Source organism: Coregonus lavaretus (assembly GCF_964263955.1).
Source record: "Coregonus lavaretus genome assembly, chromosome: 3".
Lineage (NCBI taxonomy): Eukaryota > Metazoa > Chordata > Actinopteri > Salmoniformes > Salmonidae > Coregonus > Coregonus lavaretus.
This window is the reverse complement of record NC_139990.1, coordinates 50,229,553-50,246,392: the sequence shown is the minus strand read 5'-3', so window position 1 is coordinate 50,246,392 and position 16,840 is coordinate 50,229,553. Positions and strand designations below refer to the sequence as shown.

At 43.6% G+C, this 16,840-nt stretch overlaps 1 protein-coding gene across 1 annotated transcript; it reads left to right on the top strand.

The window, feature by feature from the left end:
• Positions 1-9,364: 9,364 nt before the first annotated feature.
• On the top strand, positions 9,365-16,531 carry LOC311115778 (uncharacterized protein). The gene is made up of 6 exons (XM_084157339.1): positions 9,365-9,448; positions 11,499-11,851; positions 12,133-12,208; positions 12,437-12,515; positions 12,806-12,986; positions 13,076-16,531. The coding sequence occupies exons 2-6, from the start codon at positions 11,501-11,503 to the stop codon at positions 13,634-13,636; spliced, it is 1,248 nt and encodes a 415-aa protein (XP_084013465.1). The 5' UTR covers positions 9,365-9,448; positions 11,499-11,500; the 3' UTR covers positions 13,637-16,531.
• Positions 16,532-16,840: the final 309 nt, after the last annotated feature.

Genomic DNA, 16,840 nt, shown 5'->3' with positions numbered 1-16,840 from the left:
AATGTGCTACAGCTCTCTAAATTAGCTCAGAGTGTGTGCGTTACACACTGGGTCCCCTCTGTCATTCAAAGTAGCAGTTTAGGTCTCAGTAAAGTAGAGATGGAGAGGAAAATATCAAATGAGTGATTGAGTGAGAGAGAGAGCCAAGAGAGAAATAAATGAAGAATGCAAAGGGGGGACAAGTGAGTGGGCATGAGTCCAGTCTTGGTCACTGAAAAGCTCAGTGAGAGAGAGAGAGATAGAGAGAGAGAGAGAGAGAGAGAGAGAGAGAGAGAGAGAGAGAGAGAGAGAGAGAGAGAGAGAGAGAGAGAGAGAGAGAGAGAGAGAGAGAGAGAGAGAGAGAGAGGGAAAAATGAAAGAGTGAAAGCTTGAGTGAATGGGGAGAGTGAAAATAATAGAGCAGTATAGAGAATGGGGAGAGTGGAGGGGGTTGGAGAATTTGTGTGAGTGAAAGAGAGCGCTAGAGAAAGAGAGATAGAAAGAGAGAGAGAGTGAGCGAAAGAGTGAGAGAGGGTAGACGGACATATTGCTAAGCTCTGTCTGGGTTTGTTGATGTACGAGCTTTGAACAAAAGTAGACTAATCCATCCATTGGTAATCTAGATAACTCCTGTACATCGGTGAGAAACAAGTGGACATGTTGGCATGAGTGTGTGTGTGCGTTTTCAGTTCAATGCAACATTTCTCAGAAAAAGCTCTCTTTAGCGTTTCCATGAAGCACTGGGCAGCAGGACAGAGTATGACAGAGGGAGACAGAGGGAGGGATGGAGAGACAGACCTGCTTTAGGACCCAGAAGGATGGGGAGAGACAGACCTGCTTTAGGACCCAGAAGGATGGGGAGAGACAGACCTGCTTTAGGACCCAGAAGGATGGGGAGAGACAGACCTGCTTTAGGACCCAGAAGGATGGGGAGAGACAAATCTGCTTTAGGACCCAGAAAGATGGGGAGGGGCAGACCTGCTTTAGGACCCAGAAGGATGGGGAGGGGCAGACCTGCTTTAGGACCCAGAAGGATGGGGAGGGGCAGACCTGCTTTAGGACCCAGAAGGATGGGGAGGGGCAGACCTGCTTTAGGACCCAGAAGGATGGGGAGGGACAAACCTACTTTAGGACCCAGAAGAATGGCCACTCTGCTCCTCTGGGGCCACTGTGTCTTCAAGTTTAAATGTTTTCCTTTAAGAAATATTAGAGTAGAATGAAGTTGCCTTAGGCACTGATCTAAAGTCAGTTTTCCCCCTAACACTTAGGCTACTTAGGTTAGGATTTAGTGAATATACACTGATCCTAGATCTGTGCCTAAGGCAACTCCTATCTGGTGCCAGATTGGCTTCTCCATGACCAATATACTAGTGTTTGAAAAGATAGTAATAATCCACATCCAAAGCAATGACTAAAGACCTAAACTTACCTTGGGAAGGGTGACACACACACACACACACACACACACACACACATATAGATTCACGCTATACACATCACAACTGCTGCTACCAGACTCTTATTTACTGTTGCTAATACTGCCTAATTTAAACACTTGCCTCCCAATCCCCCCTTCCCAGATACATGTGTAAATATTGTACTATAAATTGTGCCTTCCTGTATACTTATGCTAAAATGTTTATTCTATTCTACTGAACCATTTACTTAATGTTCGTATTATTATATTTTATTATTTATTTTTGGTGTTGCGTTGTCGAGAAGGAACCTGCAAGTAAGCATTTCGTTGGACGGTGTATATCGTGTTTCGGTATCCTGTACATACAACTAATAAGTCTCTGCTAACTGTGCCACTAGAGATCCTGGTTCGAATCCAGGCTCTGTCGCAGCCGGCCGCGACCGGGAGACTCATGGGCGGCGCACAATTGGCCCAGCGTCGTCCAGGGTAGGGGAGGGAATGGCCGGCAGGGATGTAGCTCTGTTGATAGAGCATGGCGTTTGCAACGCCAGGGTTGTGGGTTCGATTCCCACGGGGGAGATATGTATTCACTAACTGTAAGTCGCTCTGGATAAGAGCGTCTGCTAAATGACAAAAATGTAAATGTAATAAAACTTGAAAGTGAGAACAGCGCCCTCTAGCGCTGAGAGTAGAGCTGGCTAGTAGAGTAGTCTGCTCTGTGCTTCGTTTGGGCCGTAACCTGCTTCGGCAGGTGCTGCACATCTTGGTAAAAGCTGATGACTAGACAAAATACCCCGGTAGAAGAGATGACACTAATACACTGCAACATTGTTTCACGGTGCAGACAGTTGGCAAGTGGCAAGAACAATTGTGTTTCGTCGTGTGCAGCAGCATCAGGACATTTGTACAATGTATCCAAATCCTTGACGCGTTAAAACAATTCTAGACGCCAGGGGGAGCCCTATTCACACAATATTGTGGATGGAGTTCTATCAACAATAGAAAGGACACTTCGGGTCCTCTCTGTTTTAACAGGAAATGTACATATATATATATATATATATATATATATATATATATATATATATATATATATATATATATATTTTAAATGTCTGCTATTTCTATATTATATTTTTGGGGAGATATTATTTCCATAAAACCACTGAATATGGCTAGCATATTGCTATATATAATGCTGACCGCTAGTCTGTTGTGGTGAGATATGTACGATGGTTTGGGGCTCATGTGAATGCCTGGACCACCAAAATATTTGGACGTTTTCTGTTATGTTCATGTGTTGTCTTGGTAGGCGTAAATTTAAAAACTAGGCCTAGAGCTAAAGCCTATGACTTTTCATCTCTCGTATCAACGGTAATCTTTTTACTACGCCCATTAATAATAACCTACATCCTCTCCTCCTCTTTCTCTTTCAGCACGGTGCAGTTGTTCGTTCGCAGTTGTTCGTTCAAACGTGCAAGCGTTGAATAATATTATGCAATTACCATGACCTCTTAACAGCTTTCTATTGGGGCGGCAGGTAGCTTAGTGGTTAAGAGCGTTGTGCCAGTAACCGAAAGGTCGCAGGTTCTAATCCCCGAGCCGACTAGGTGAAAAATCTGTCGATGTGCCCTTGAGCAAGGCGCTTAACCCTAATTGCTAAATGACATAAAATAAAAAATAAATAAATAAATATTGTCCCGGCAACATCGTAGGGGGCGTGGCGAATGCATTTATCCCTAAACCATTGGTTACACATGTAAGGGTGGCGTGGCTTCTGGGTTTCATTCACAAATCTCTGCTTGAGCGCCTCTTGTTCATGTGCGCGAGGAACTTAAAACCCAGCAAGTCTACAGAGCGACACGTTTCCCGATCAGCAGTGTGTATTTGCCCTCCATTAGTTTATTCCTGCCGTCGTCATCATATCATCAGAACACAGCTAGCTAGATAGACAGACAGACAGACAGAGACGAAATAGATATACTAACTTTAAGCATCAGTTGTCAGAGCACCTTACCGATCACTGCACCTGTACACAGCCCATCTGAAATTAGCCCACCCAACTACCTCATCCCTATATTGTTATTTATTTTGCTATTTTGCACCCCAGTTTGCACATAATCTCTTGCACATCTAGCATTCCAGTGTTAATACTAATTGTAATTATTTTGCACTATAGCCTATTTATTGCCTTACCTCCATAACTTGCTACATTTGCACACACTGTATATATATTTTCTGTTTTTTTTTTGTTTTTTTTTACTTGATGTTTTTTTACCCCATATGTAACTCTGTGTTGTTGTTTTTATCACACTGCTGTGCTTTATCTTGGCCAGGTCGCAGTTGTAAATGAGAACTTGTTCTCAACTGGCTTACCTGGTTAAATAAAGGTGAAATAAAATAAAAATAAAAAGATACATTCCTGTGTGTTCTTATGCTTGCCTGACTGTTGTTATGGAATGTGATCTCCCCCAGCCAAACAGTGTGCAGGTGCCAGGTGCAGACCACGTGAGAACACATCGCCTGGAGAGAGAGAGAAGGCTAGTTAGTGTCTGATGTCCCCCTCTAGTCCTCTGGCTTGGCTGTCTAGTAGGAGCCTGATACAGCACTGTTAAACTGGGTTAGAGAGAGAACAGAGGGAAGGAGAGGAGAGAGTGTATTCAGGGTTTGCTGTTTACATAGCCCTTCTGTATAGCTTTCCTCAAAGGGGTATACTACAAAGCAGAATCAAGATATTAGCCAGCTAACTTATCTAAATATTTTGAAATAACTTTTACATTTTTTTGAAAGATAAGCTTGAAATGGGCATGGTCGAAATGACTAAACAACAAAGAACACATATCTAAGTTTAGCTTTCTTAATTAACCAGAAAATCAACAGTAATTTCTGGCTATTTATCAAAGTTAGCTGGCTAACTAATTGATTCTGCTTTGTAGTACCCTTCAGGTTTATCAGTTTACTGTGATGGCGTCTGAGCTGCCACTGCCCTCATTGACCTGGCCTCTAGTCCTACCTACAGACACCCACCACACCTTTACCACACATATCCTTTAGCCAGACCTTTTACAACTGTCAACAATGGACGTAAACTCATCGCACCCAAAATGTGACACCTACGTGCATCAACGTTCTACACTCATGGCGTCTCAGCCTTTTCTAACCAAGGAAGTTTTCTATGTTCCAGTCTTTCTAGTTTCCTTCTTAAGCTCTGACCCTCTGGCATATGTTAGTTCCTATGAGTCACAGTCAACTTGTATTACACCCATACCTGTACTCTACTCCATGACTTACACCATTGCTACACATTCTATAGGCCTACACAACCCTTTACTTACACCAACTACAGCTTTACTACACTGGAACTCTCATTTATATCACAGTGAGAGCACCTGTCACTCAACCAGTTGTCCTGTCATCTTTGATCCTGGCTTTCTCCCCACTGTCAGCCACCCAGTCATCCCAAAATAGAAAAAGATTAGATTATATCTAAGATTTTCATATTGACTGAGCTGATATCACTGATCACTGTTTCTGGCTTAGCATCCAGCCAAAGAACATTTAACCAAGAAACACTACCGTAACTCCTCTGTCTACTATGTTATTGAGCTTTCACACAATCAGTCATCAGCAGCTAGCAAGGCCCCGGCTCAAGGTCTATAGAGCCTATAGGAACTCACTGCCCCTGGTTGAGAATGCCGGAAAACACACAGACCCTAGAGATGGGGGAAGGGTGGAGAGGGGGATGGGGAGAGAGGGGGATGGGGAGAGAAGGATGATGAGAGAGAGAGATTTTCCTTTTTGTACTTTATTTGCACACTGTTACAACACTGTATATAGTCTTAATATGACATTCGAAATGTCTCTATTCCTTGGGAACTTTTGTGAGTGTAATGTTTACCGTTAATTTTATATTGTTTATTTAACTTTTGTTTATTATCTATTTCACTTGCTTTGGCAATGTAAACATATGTTTCCCATGCCAATAAAGCCCTTTGAATTGAATTAAAAGAGAGAGAGAGAGAGAGAGAGAGAGAGAGAGAGAGAGAGAGAGAGAGGGAGAGGGAGAGGAAGAGGAAGAGGAAGAGGAAGAGGAAGAGGAAGAGGGAGAGGGAGAGGGAGAGGGAGAGGGAGAGGGAGAGGAAGAGGAAGAGGAAGAGGAAGAGGAAGAGGAAGAGGAAGAGGAAGAGGGAGAGGAAGAGGGAGAGGGAGAGGTAGTGGGTGGTCAGCACCAGTGAACCCAGTGAAGGGGAGGATCACTGAGTTCATTCTGCCTTGGAATGTATGGGGGAGGAAAGCCCTTGTATCGACTTAGGACCTCACGTTAGCCTATATATACACACCCAATAACCCACCATAATAAAGGACTAGTATATGGTGATGTGAACCACATAGTAAGAAAAGTCTAATTAAACAGGTTTGGACAAATATGATGATGGCTTGTACAGTTGAAGTCGAAGGTTTACATACACCTTAGCCAAATACATTTAAACTCAGTTTTTCACTGACATTTAAAACTAGTAAAAATTCCCTGTCTTAGGTCAGTTAGGATCACCACTTTATTTTAATAATGTGAAATGTCAGAATAATAGTGGAGAAAATTATTTATTTCAGCTTTTATTTCTTTCATCACATTCCCAGTGGGTCAGAAGTTTACATACACTCAATTAGTATTTGGTAGCATTGCCTTTAAATTGTTTGACCAAGCTTCCCACAATAAATTGGGTGAATTTTGGCCCATTCCTCCTGACAGAGCTGGTGTAACTGAGTCAGGTTTGTAGGCTTCTTTGCTCGCACACGCTTTTTCAGTTCTGCCCACAAAGTTTCTATAGGATTGAGGTCAGGGCTTTATGATGGCCACTCCAATACCTTGACTTTGTTGTCCTTAAGCCATTTTGACACAACTTTGGAAGTATGCTTGGGGTCATTGTCCATTTGGAAGACCCATTTGCGACCAAGCTTTAACTTCCTGACTGATGTCTTGAGATGTTGCTTCAATATATCCACATAATTTTCCTTCCTCATGATGCCATCTATTTTGTGAAGTGCCCCAGTCCCTCCTGCAGCAAAGCACCCCCACAGCATGATGCTGCCACCCCCGTGCTTCACGGTTGGGATGGTGTTCTTCTGCTTGCAAGCGTCCCCCTTTTTCCTCCAAACATAACGATGGTCATTATGGCCAAACAGTTCTATTTTTGTTTCATCAGACCAAAGGACATTTTCCAAAAAGTACGATCTTTGTCCCCATGTGCAGTTGCAAACCGTAGTCTGGCTTTTTTATGGCGGTTTTGGAGCAGTGGCTTTTTCCTGGCTGAGCGGCCTTTCAGGTTATGTCGATATAGGACTTGTTTTACTGTGTATATATATACTTTTGTACCTGTTTCCTCCAGCATCTTCACAAGGTCCTTTGCTGTTGTTCTGGGATTGATTTGCACTTTTCGCACCAAAGTACGTTCATCTCTAGGAGACAGAATGCGTCTACTTCCTGAGCGGTATGACGGCTGCGTGGTCCCATGGTGTTTATACTTGCGTACTATTGTTTGTACAGATGAACGTGGTACCTTCAGGCGTTTGGAAATTGCTCCCAAGGATGAACCAGACTTGTGGAGGTCTACAATTTTTTTTCTGAGGTCTTGGCTGATTTCTTCTGATTTTCCCATGATGTCAAGCAAAGAGGCACTGAGTTTGAAGGTAGGCCTTGAAATACATCCACAGGTACACCTCTAATTGACTCAAATGATGTCAATTAGCCTATCAGAAGCTTCTAAAGCCATGACATCATTTTCTGGAATTTTCCAAGCTGTTTAAAGGCACAGTCAACTTAGTGTATATAAACGTCTGACCCACTGGAATAGTGATACAGTGAATTATAAGTGAAATAATCTGTCTGTAAACAATTATTGGAAAAATTACTTGTGTCATGCACAAAGTAGATGTCCTAACCGTCGTGCCAAAACGATAGTTTTTTAACAAGAAATTTGTGGAGCAGTTGAAAAATGATATATAATGTTGATGGACAAGTTTTGTAGGACACTGATGAATGGCCAGGTTGTGTGTGTGTGTGTGTGTGTTGCATGTTGAAGAGGAGGGTGGTTGGGTTCATAGTAAGCTGGATGTATGGGGGATGGAAAGCCTGGCATCCCTGAGTACCTCACGCTACATATATGCTATGTATACTGTACACCCCAGAAAAACACCAGCAAATCTGAAAGTGATTCCTGTTTCACATCAAAACAATTAAGATATTATTAAATTAAAAGTAGCTTATACGTTGCTGTACGATTTAAATACTTTGTGTTAAAAACACATTTTTAGAGCGATATGATGGTAGATAATATCGATGGACAGGTTTTCGCCAACAGGGCCAGTGAATGGGAAATGACCAGGTTGTGTATGTCGCATGTTGAAGTGGAGTGTTGCTGAGTTCACAGTGAGCTGGATGTATGGGGGAGGAAGTATCCTCACACTACATATACTATATGCTATACACTGTATACACACCCAGAAAACCCCAGAAAATCTGAAATTAGTTCTTGTTTCACATCAAAGCAATTAATGTCTTTATTAAATAAAGAGTAGCCTATACATTATTATTCTGTGTGTGTGTGTGGTATGGTGTGGTATGGTCTGTGTGTGTATGTGTGTGTGTGTGTCAAATCAATCAAATCAAATTGTATTTGTCACATGTGCCGAATACGACGGGTGTAGACTTTACCGTGAAATGGTTGCTTACAAGTCCTTCCCAACAATGCAGAGTTAAAAATATATAATTAAAAATCATGAGGAATAAAATACACAAATACACAAGTGTGTGTGTGTGTGTGTGTGTGTGTGTGCGAGCGAGCCTATGTGTGTTGCATGGTGAAGAGGAGGGTCGTTGGGTTCATGTTTAGCTGTATGTATTGGGGGATGGAAAGCTTTAGGTCCCTAAGCACCTTATGCTATATGCCTCTGTGACTGTATTGGCTTTCCATGCCTAGAAGACCATATCAAATCCAAAAGTGTTTACTATTTTACCATAAAACATACAGTGAGTGAAGAGAATATTCGTATCGTTGGGAACTTTGTGTTATCTGTCCACACATCTCTTTATTGAAAACACATCTTCACATTTCTGCTTTATTGAAAACGATTATTGCCTAACATTAACATGATACAGTACAAAACAACATGAACAGCCACATCCACAAAAAAACATACTGGCATAGATTCTACAGGCTGCGGCAGCCCATAATAACTGTGTCAATATGATCTTTGTTCTCCTCTCTGTTCCTGAGGTAGCCTATTTCACACGTTGATAATGACTGGTTTTGTGTTTCTCTAGATCAGAACGATGAGAACAGAACTATATTCCAGACCCCATGTGAGAGGTGACCTTGCTTGGTGCCGCGTATTCACGTGCGCGCTTCCCATGTCCATGAGAGAACCGATGGCCAACCCGTTTACTCAGAGTTATAGGCCTGCCTAATATAGCATTTAGGACTAGACCATCTGGTACAAAATAGTCATCCTATTGGCCTACGCCTCTATCCTAAATATTTTATACAGTATAACTTTTTTTTATTTTAGGCATTTATTATAATAACTCTATAGGCCTAAAATGTTGGGGTGGGGGTTCAAGCCTGCGCGTGTGTTTACACCGCTCAGCCGTAGTAGACTGAGGCACGAGTAGACTACCCACTCAGCCCTGACCACGAGCTCCACATGTATGGGCAGGGCTTTGAGTACCGCGCGGACCCACCAATCAGCAGGCAGTAAAGAAATCACTGGCTGCATGGTTCCACCAATGGAGTTTGTATCTTCAGACGACCAACCAATAGGGCACGAACAAATGTGGGCACGTGTATCCGTGCACATGTTGACGCTCGTAAACCGTGGAGATAGAAATAACTAGCAAAGAGGTCCGGCGAACGTGAGAGGAAGTAGATTGCTGACCTGATGTTCCAACGACTCTGAGACAAATATCGGCAAGTAGGCTACGGAGATAGACGTTATCAAAGCCGCTCTGGCAACCGTGGGCGGCTCTACTGCTGTTATTTTGTTGCAATATTCCAGGTGAGTGTCCTCTTTAAAATGTTACATTGCTACATTCCTGCGCGGGTTACCAGAATTGACTGTGATAGGCTATTCCAGAGACATGATACAATGTTTCCTTAATTACGTTCGTTGTGTTTGGTGTAGGCTAGGCTACTCCTAATTTGTTACATCGTTGTTGGTTGATGTATTACAGTGTTATAGAGCTGTAGGCTAGCGTTCATTCTAAAAGCATGAAACAATTGCTGGACCTTTGTCAACGTCAGACTTTAACATCATATATTACATTTGTCAGTGTTCGCACACACACACACACACACACACACACACACACACACACACACACACACACACACACACATACACACACACACACCACCTGAGACACAGTGAAATTCCCCTGCAGCCTACATACCTGCACGGGGCTGGACCAACACAGACACAGACACAGACACACACACAAACACACTGAAAAATAAAAGCTACGGAATGGCAGGAGGAGTGTATCAGTTTTGGCTCATATGATTCAGTGGTTGATCCATTGGTCCATGTTAGGTCTTTGTATTACATAATATTGGCATGCATCCAGTCATTCATCTATACATTCCCACAAAGTCTATCCAGGAAACAGTTATACCAGAGTTATAATCAAACTGTTATAATCGTTTTTTAGGATTGTTACAATTATGTTACCCAAGTGTACTGTGGTCCCTTTCTTGTAAAAATCACAACTTCTGTAACAGGCTATTAAACAGTGAAGTCTGTGTGTGTGTGTACATTGCAGAGGAACTATTATCACAGAGGGTTTACTTTCTAGCAGAATGTGCGTGGCGTGGGGGGGGGGGGGGGGGGGGGGGTGGGGGGGGGGGGGGTAAACTGTATGTGTGTGTAGATAGAAAAGGTGTAGATAGAAAGGGTGTATTTTTAGGTGGTGGGCGTTAGACTTTGTGTGTGGAGATACTAGTGGGCTCACGTTACCCCTCTTAGTGTAGTCTGAGGTCACGAACCAACAGGGACTCCCAGATTAAAGAGAGAGAGAGATTTATTGTTTATTTCACTTTTGTTTACTATCTACTTCACTTGCTTTGGCAATGTTAACATACGTTTCCATGCCAATAAAGCCCTTAAATTGAAATTGAAATTGAATTGAGAGAGAGAAGGTTAGAGAGGAAGGAAAGGAGAGAGGAGGACTGTCTACAGCAGAAAGCACACAAAGAGGAGGGGTTAGAGGGTAGAAAAAGAGAGGAAGAGATGGGAGGCATACAGAAAAACTGAGAGAAGGGGGGTGGTATAGTGAGTGAATCAGAGTGAGGGGGATGGAGAGAAAGAGCGAGACAGAGGGGAGGGTGAGAGAGAGAGAACCCCAGAGCAGTGGAGAGAGAGAGGCAGAGAGAGAGAGACCCAGCCTGCCTTATTGGATTCTACTACTGCTTATTCTACTCGCACCCTTCCCCTCACGTTTCACTCTCTCTTTCCCCATCTCCTCTCTCCTCAATGGGAGCCAGACATGCACTGCCATTGTGTGCCTACTGCATACCCCCAGTCGCGCTCTACATCATGTTAAACTAGGCCACTGGTAGACCCACCATTTTGAATTGGTGTTATTATTTTTGGGTTGTAGGATTTAAAAGAAATGTCTCCCCTATAGCAATTTCCACAGCAATGTCCCTCTTCCTCTTTCAATTCAATTTCAATTTAAGGGGCTTTATTGGCATGGGGAAAATACGTTTACATTGCCAAAGCAAGTGAAATAGATAATAAACAAAAGTGAAATAACCCCCAAAAAATGTTTTGCAGTAAACATTACACTCACAAAAGTTCAAAAAGAATAAAGGCATTTCAAATGTCATATTATATGCAAAGAGTTAAAAGTACAAAAGGGAAAATAAATAAACATAAATATGGGTTGTATTTTTCATTCTCTCAGTTGAATATACAATGTCATTTGGCTGTTGTCATAGAGGGCACATTTTGTTACTTGGCTGTTCTTCTAAATCCTCTCTCTCCTTACCCCTCTCCCCCCTGCTCTCTCTCCTCTCCCCCCTTTCCCCCTCTCTCTCCAAACCCACAGTGATGCAATCGCAGGGGAGCACTTCCTCCCAGCCCTCCGTTGATTCGCTGAGCTCCAGTGACAGCTACCTGTTCAGCCACTCTGAGCAGGCGGAGGATGACACCGACGTCTTCCTGTCCGAACGCTCGCCCTCCATCATCCTCAGCACTGGGGGCATGGTCAGGAGCGACGGGAGTGCCGGGGCAGACAGTCCCGAGTCCCAGTGGGCGTGTGACGGCTTCACCGACCGTGAGGAGGATGAGTCACGGGGGTCAGAGGTTACTGGAGGTCACCCCAGGGTCACAGCTGAGAGAGAGAGAACAAGCGAGACGGAGAGAGAGAAGACAGAGGGAGACCTGCTCTTTGCCCAGAAGGTGAATGTCAGAGAGAGATAGAGGGATTGGGATGGAAGACAGGGATACATAACTTGTCTTCCTTCAGATGTTGAGACTGAACCAACTTCAGAGACAGTTTGACCACAGTACTGTACCCCATTAACTCTCTCTCTCTCTCTCTCTCTCTCTCTCTCTCTCTCTCTCTCTCTCTCTCTCTCTCTCTCTCTCTCTCTCTCTCTCTCTCTCTCTCTCTCTCTCTCTCTCTCTCTCTCTCTCTCTCTCTCTCTCTCTCTCTCTCTCTCTCTCTCTCTCTCTCTCAGTGTGCTGAGCTGCAGGGGTTTGTCAGGCCCTTACTGGAGCTGCTGAATGGACTGAAGGGGGGACGATTTGACCGTGGTAAGCACCATTCTCCTACAGTGGTGTGTGATGCTGCAGCCTGTATTGAGCCAGCCTGTATTGATCTAGTCTGTAATATTCTAGTCTGTATTGATCTAGTCTGTATTGATCTAGTCTGCAGCTACTGTGTCTGTAGTTTTCATCTGTAGGCATATTGGTGTGTGTCTGGAGTGTGTCTGACAGTTATAGTGTGAATGTTGACTGGAGGATTATGTATTTGATTGACAGGTCTGAGTAGTTTCCAGCAGAGCGCAGCCATGGACCGCATCCAGAGGATCGTAGGGATCTTACGGAGACCCAACATCGGGTAAGACCACACACACACACCTGTTTATGTGCTTACTGGACTCAACCCTGCACTACTCAGTTTCAGCATTCTGTCACAACAGCAGAAAAATATAACTTTCATAATAAGAAGTCCAGTTTGAATGTTTATAGAGAGAACTGTATTTAGTCTGGATCTGTGTTTAGTAACGTTAGATGAGACCAGGAATGTTAATGTCTATGCTATTCTTAGAATGGTTGTTTTCTAAACCTTATAATCCTCCTCTCTCTAACTCTCCATCCCCTCCTTCCCCTCTCTCTCCACCTCCGTAGGGAGAAGTATATGAACACTCTTCTCCAGGTGGAGACGATGCTGAAGATGTGGTTTCCACAGGTGTCCCCCTTGGCCCCACCTACTGCCCCTACCCTCTCCCCCCCTCACCTCTCACTCCGGGACACCCCATGCAGCACCCCCCCACACAAGCACAGAGACCAGTCACACATCCCTGTCAAGGTGAGAACACACAAACATGCACGCGCGCACACACAATAATATGTTGATAACAAGTTGTGGCTGAAAACATTATCTCTGTCTCTCTCCAGAAGCGCAGACTGAGTTGGTCAGACACAGACTCTGACACCCCTCCTCCTGTACTCTTTAAGAGGCTTAACGCCGGTGGAGGAGAGGAGAGGGGGAAGGAGGGGGGAGACGTCCCCTCGGCAGCTTCAGGGGTACCCCCACACCCCCAGGACCCCACCAGCGACCAGGAGAATGAGAGAAAGGAAGATGAGGAGAGCGGAGAGGGAGAGTCATCGAGCAACAAAGCGGGTCTCTGTTCTGAGCCCGGTCCCACCTCGGTCCTCATAGCACCCATCCTTTCCCCCTGGAAACCAAGGAAGGGGAAACAGCTGCTGCCTGTCATACCACCTCCCACCACCAGGGGCAGTCCAGCCATGCAGGACAGCGTAATCTCTTCCACCACACCTTTCAACAACCTCCAAAGCCAGCAGCAGCCAATCGGGTGCCAAAGCCAGCCTGTTGCCGGGAAGACTGGGAAAAATACCTTAAAGACCTGTCAGGGGCGGGGCCAGGCTCATTCAATCACGACAAAGCCTTTAAAAAGGGTGGAGCGTAAGAGCAGGGTTAACCCCGCCCCTTTATAGACCTGATGCACTGAGCACGCTCCGACCAGCAGACTAGTGTGACTACGTCAACATGCTAAAGCTGCAGTGATAGGGAGAGTCAGGGTGGTGGAAATGGGCTGCAGTCCAAACACTTTATTTTTTGAACCCCTCAGCCCTTGCACTAGCCATTTTCCCTTGGGGGAATCCCCTTCGAAACCGGATGCAGTTTGATTGCCATCTTAAGTGGAGGTCCAATTCACTAACATTGCCCCCTCGGCACTCGATTTAGCTCAAGGGAGCGAGTGAAGAACTTGTGGGGTTGATATGACCCACAATTCAATGCAAACTGTAGTCAAGTGTCATACTCCAGTGGCCGCGAAGTGTCACATTTAATCAACACGGCTGCATTTTCGGCCTGTCAGACAGAATTATGATGCTAGCTTGCTAAAAAATAGTAGTGAGGAGCCTATAAAAATATATAATAATATAATATGCCATTTAGCAGACGCTTTTATCCAAAGCGACTTACAGTCATGTATGCATACATTTTTACGTATGGGTGGTCCCGGGGATCGAACCCACTACCCTGGCGTTACAAGCGCCATGCTCTACCAATTGAGCTACAGAGGCCCAAAACGTAGCTAGCTTCATAAACATATTTTTGGGAACTCTGAAATGTATTGGAATAAATGACCAAACTATAAAGCTAGCTAGCCAGCTATGGGTAACTGTAGCTAGCCAGCTATGGGTAACTGTAGCTAGCTAGCTACGTTAGCTTGCTAGGTACATTAATAGCTTTAGGTTCGTTGTTTTTAAGTTCAACTTCAAGATTTCCACTAAGGACGTTGCCTCTCTGATCATCACTCTCCCTCGCTTAGGCAAGGGACATTTAAGGTACACTCGGATGTGACGATGTAAAACGTCATTCAAGGGCTGAGGGTTTAGGGCCGAGGGCTATATACTTTGAATTTGGACTGCAGCCATGGTTTCAGGTGCTTAGGTGATTTGACGTGTTTCCTTAATGATGGACCTTTTGCAACTACCTAAATGCAATTAGGACCATTAATGCGAACGATATCTGAGGGACTACAGTTATTGCTACATGAGGACAGAATGTGTCCTTGTGAATCAAATCATAATCACAGTTCCATAGCAATCTGATTTTTTTTGCACAAATAGTGGTTGTAGATCTGGAAGGTTGGTAAACACCTCTTAAAGCCCAACCCTTGTTCATAGAATATTGGATCTCTGATTGACCGAATGGTATACTCTCTTACTCCACTTAAGAAAAGGAAAATGCCACTATGCAAACGTAATCGAAATGCTGTTGGCTTAGTGATATTTGGGTTTCAGGTGGGTGGAGGCAAGGAGGTTAGAGGTGACGAGGTGAAGATGGTTAGGAGGACAGGTGGGATAAGATTTGGGGATTAAGGATAGTTATATTCCTGGAATGAACGGAACCAATATTTTATGTCTTACTCCTCAGAGATGATGCTTCCAGTGAATAACAGCAGACAGACAGTTCAATAGATAGAGGCATTACGGATAGAAGTGAGGAATGATCCAACTAGTCAGATGCCATTAGACTACTGAATGACCTCTAGAGCTGAATAACATCTAAGAGGACGTGGCAATGACCTCTACTGAAGTCTAAAGGGGTTTAGAATCTATTCAATGTCAATCCACCAACATGACACAATCTGTTTGTGAGGACGGATACGAGGTGTTTTGGGTGAAGATCGATAATGACTGAAACTAATGAAACACAACTGGGTTTTATTCTGTGTGGAGAAATGTGAAGTGGGGCATCCGTTAAACAGTCAATCAAATTTCAATGGCCTAACCGGTAGAGGATAGAATACCAAGCAGACCTTAGATCAGCTTCTAGGGACAACTTAATCCTTTAAATGGCTCAGTGAGAGACTCTAAATATCATCCTGAGAGAAGAGCTCACTCACAGTCAGACAGACATGTTGACTTGACAACGCTGCATTTATTTATTACCTTTATTTATTAATTGGCAGCTGTGTTTCTCTGTCTGTGAACTTGTGATTGGTTGACCGATGGCTTTGGGATGCTCTTGGGAAAGTTGCTGTACAACAGTTTGTTTGTGGTTTTTACTGCTATGATGGGACACATTTTGGGGGGATGATTGGACTTTTGGACTACTGTGCCTTTACCAAATAGGATGTGTACAAAAAACAAAGCATTTTATTCTTTCAAATCATTTTCTACATTTTGATTGTTTGCTTGTCTTTCTTAATAGCACAGTACACAATTAGTCGAATAACACAGTACACAACGCCTAATTCCTGTCTTCAATCTCTTATCTGGCTTCCAGGGGTCTGTTGGGCAAAACTAGCTGCCTACAGATCCCACAACAGCAAGGCAACCTCTACTGCAACCAGTGCAGTGGTCATGTGTACAACACAACAGTATTCTATACATATACGTCATAGTCTTTTATGAACAGTGGCTAATTTATTTACGTTTTTAGATTAACAGTTGCCTCTTCTTTGGGGTGTATTCTATAGTTCATTATTTAGGTTGGTCTGACTGGAGGATATGAGCTGTGCTTGCTATCTCCTGTGTGCTTCTTGGTGCTCCTCAAACTTGAAAAACGTGAGGATCAAAGCTAAAAGGGAGACAGTATGAATATTTATTTTGCACCATCATCATGCTGCTATACATAACTGTCTAAAATAAACCTGAAAGAAACATGATTGATATATTCCTCATAACAAATAATTAATACACATGTATTTACTAATAAATAATAATAATATATGCCATTTAGCAGACACTTTTATCCAAAGCGACTTACAGTCATGCGTGCATACATTTTATGTATGGGTGGTCCCGGGAATCAAACACACTACCCTGGCGTTGCAAGCGCCATGCTCTACCAACTGAGCTACAGAGGAAATAACTGGGGTACATGATACATGGTTTACAAAGAGTTGACTGATGCTTAATAAACTGTTTATATGCAGAGCTTCCAGTAAAGCACTGCTTAAACAAGTTAATATGGTTGCATCCATACTCCCTATAGCTTTCTCCAAGGAGAGCCACAACTGAACACACAATTACTGGTAGCCTCCATGTTACCTACCTACCGTCTTTACTTGGGGCTGGGGGATGTTTTTATGCTTGAGGTATAAATTGCTCTTAACCACAGGTCTATGATCAGGTTTTTCCTACCCCCAATCCTAACTTTTACCATTAGGGGTTGAAAACATACCT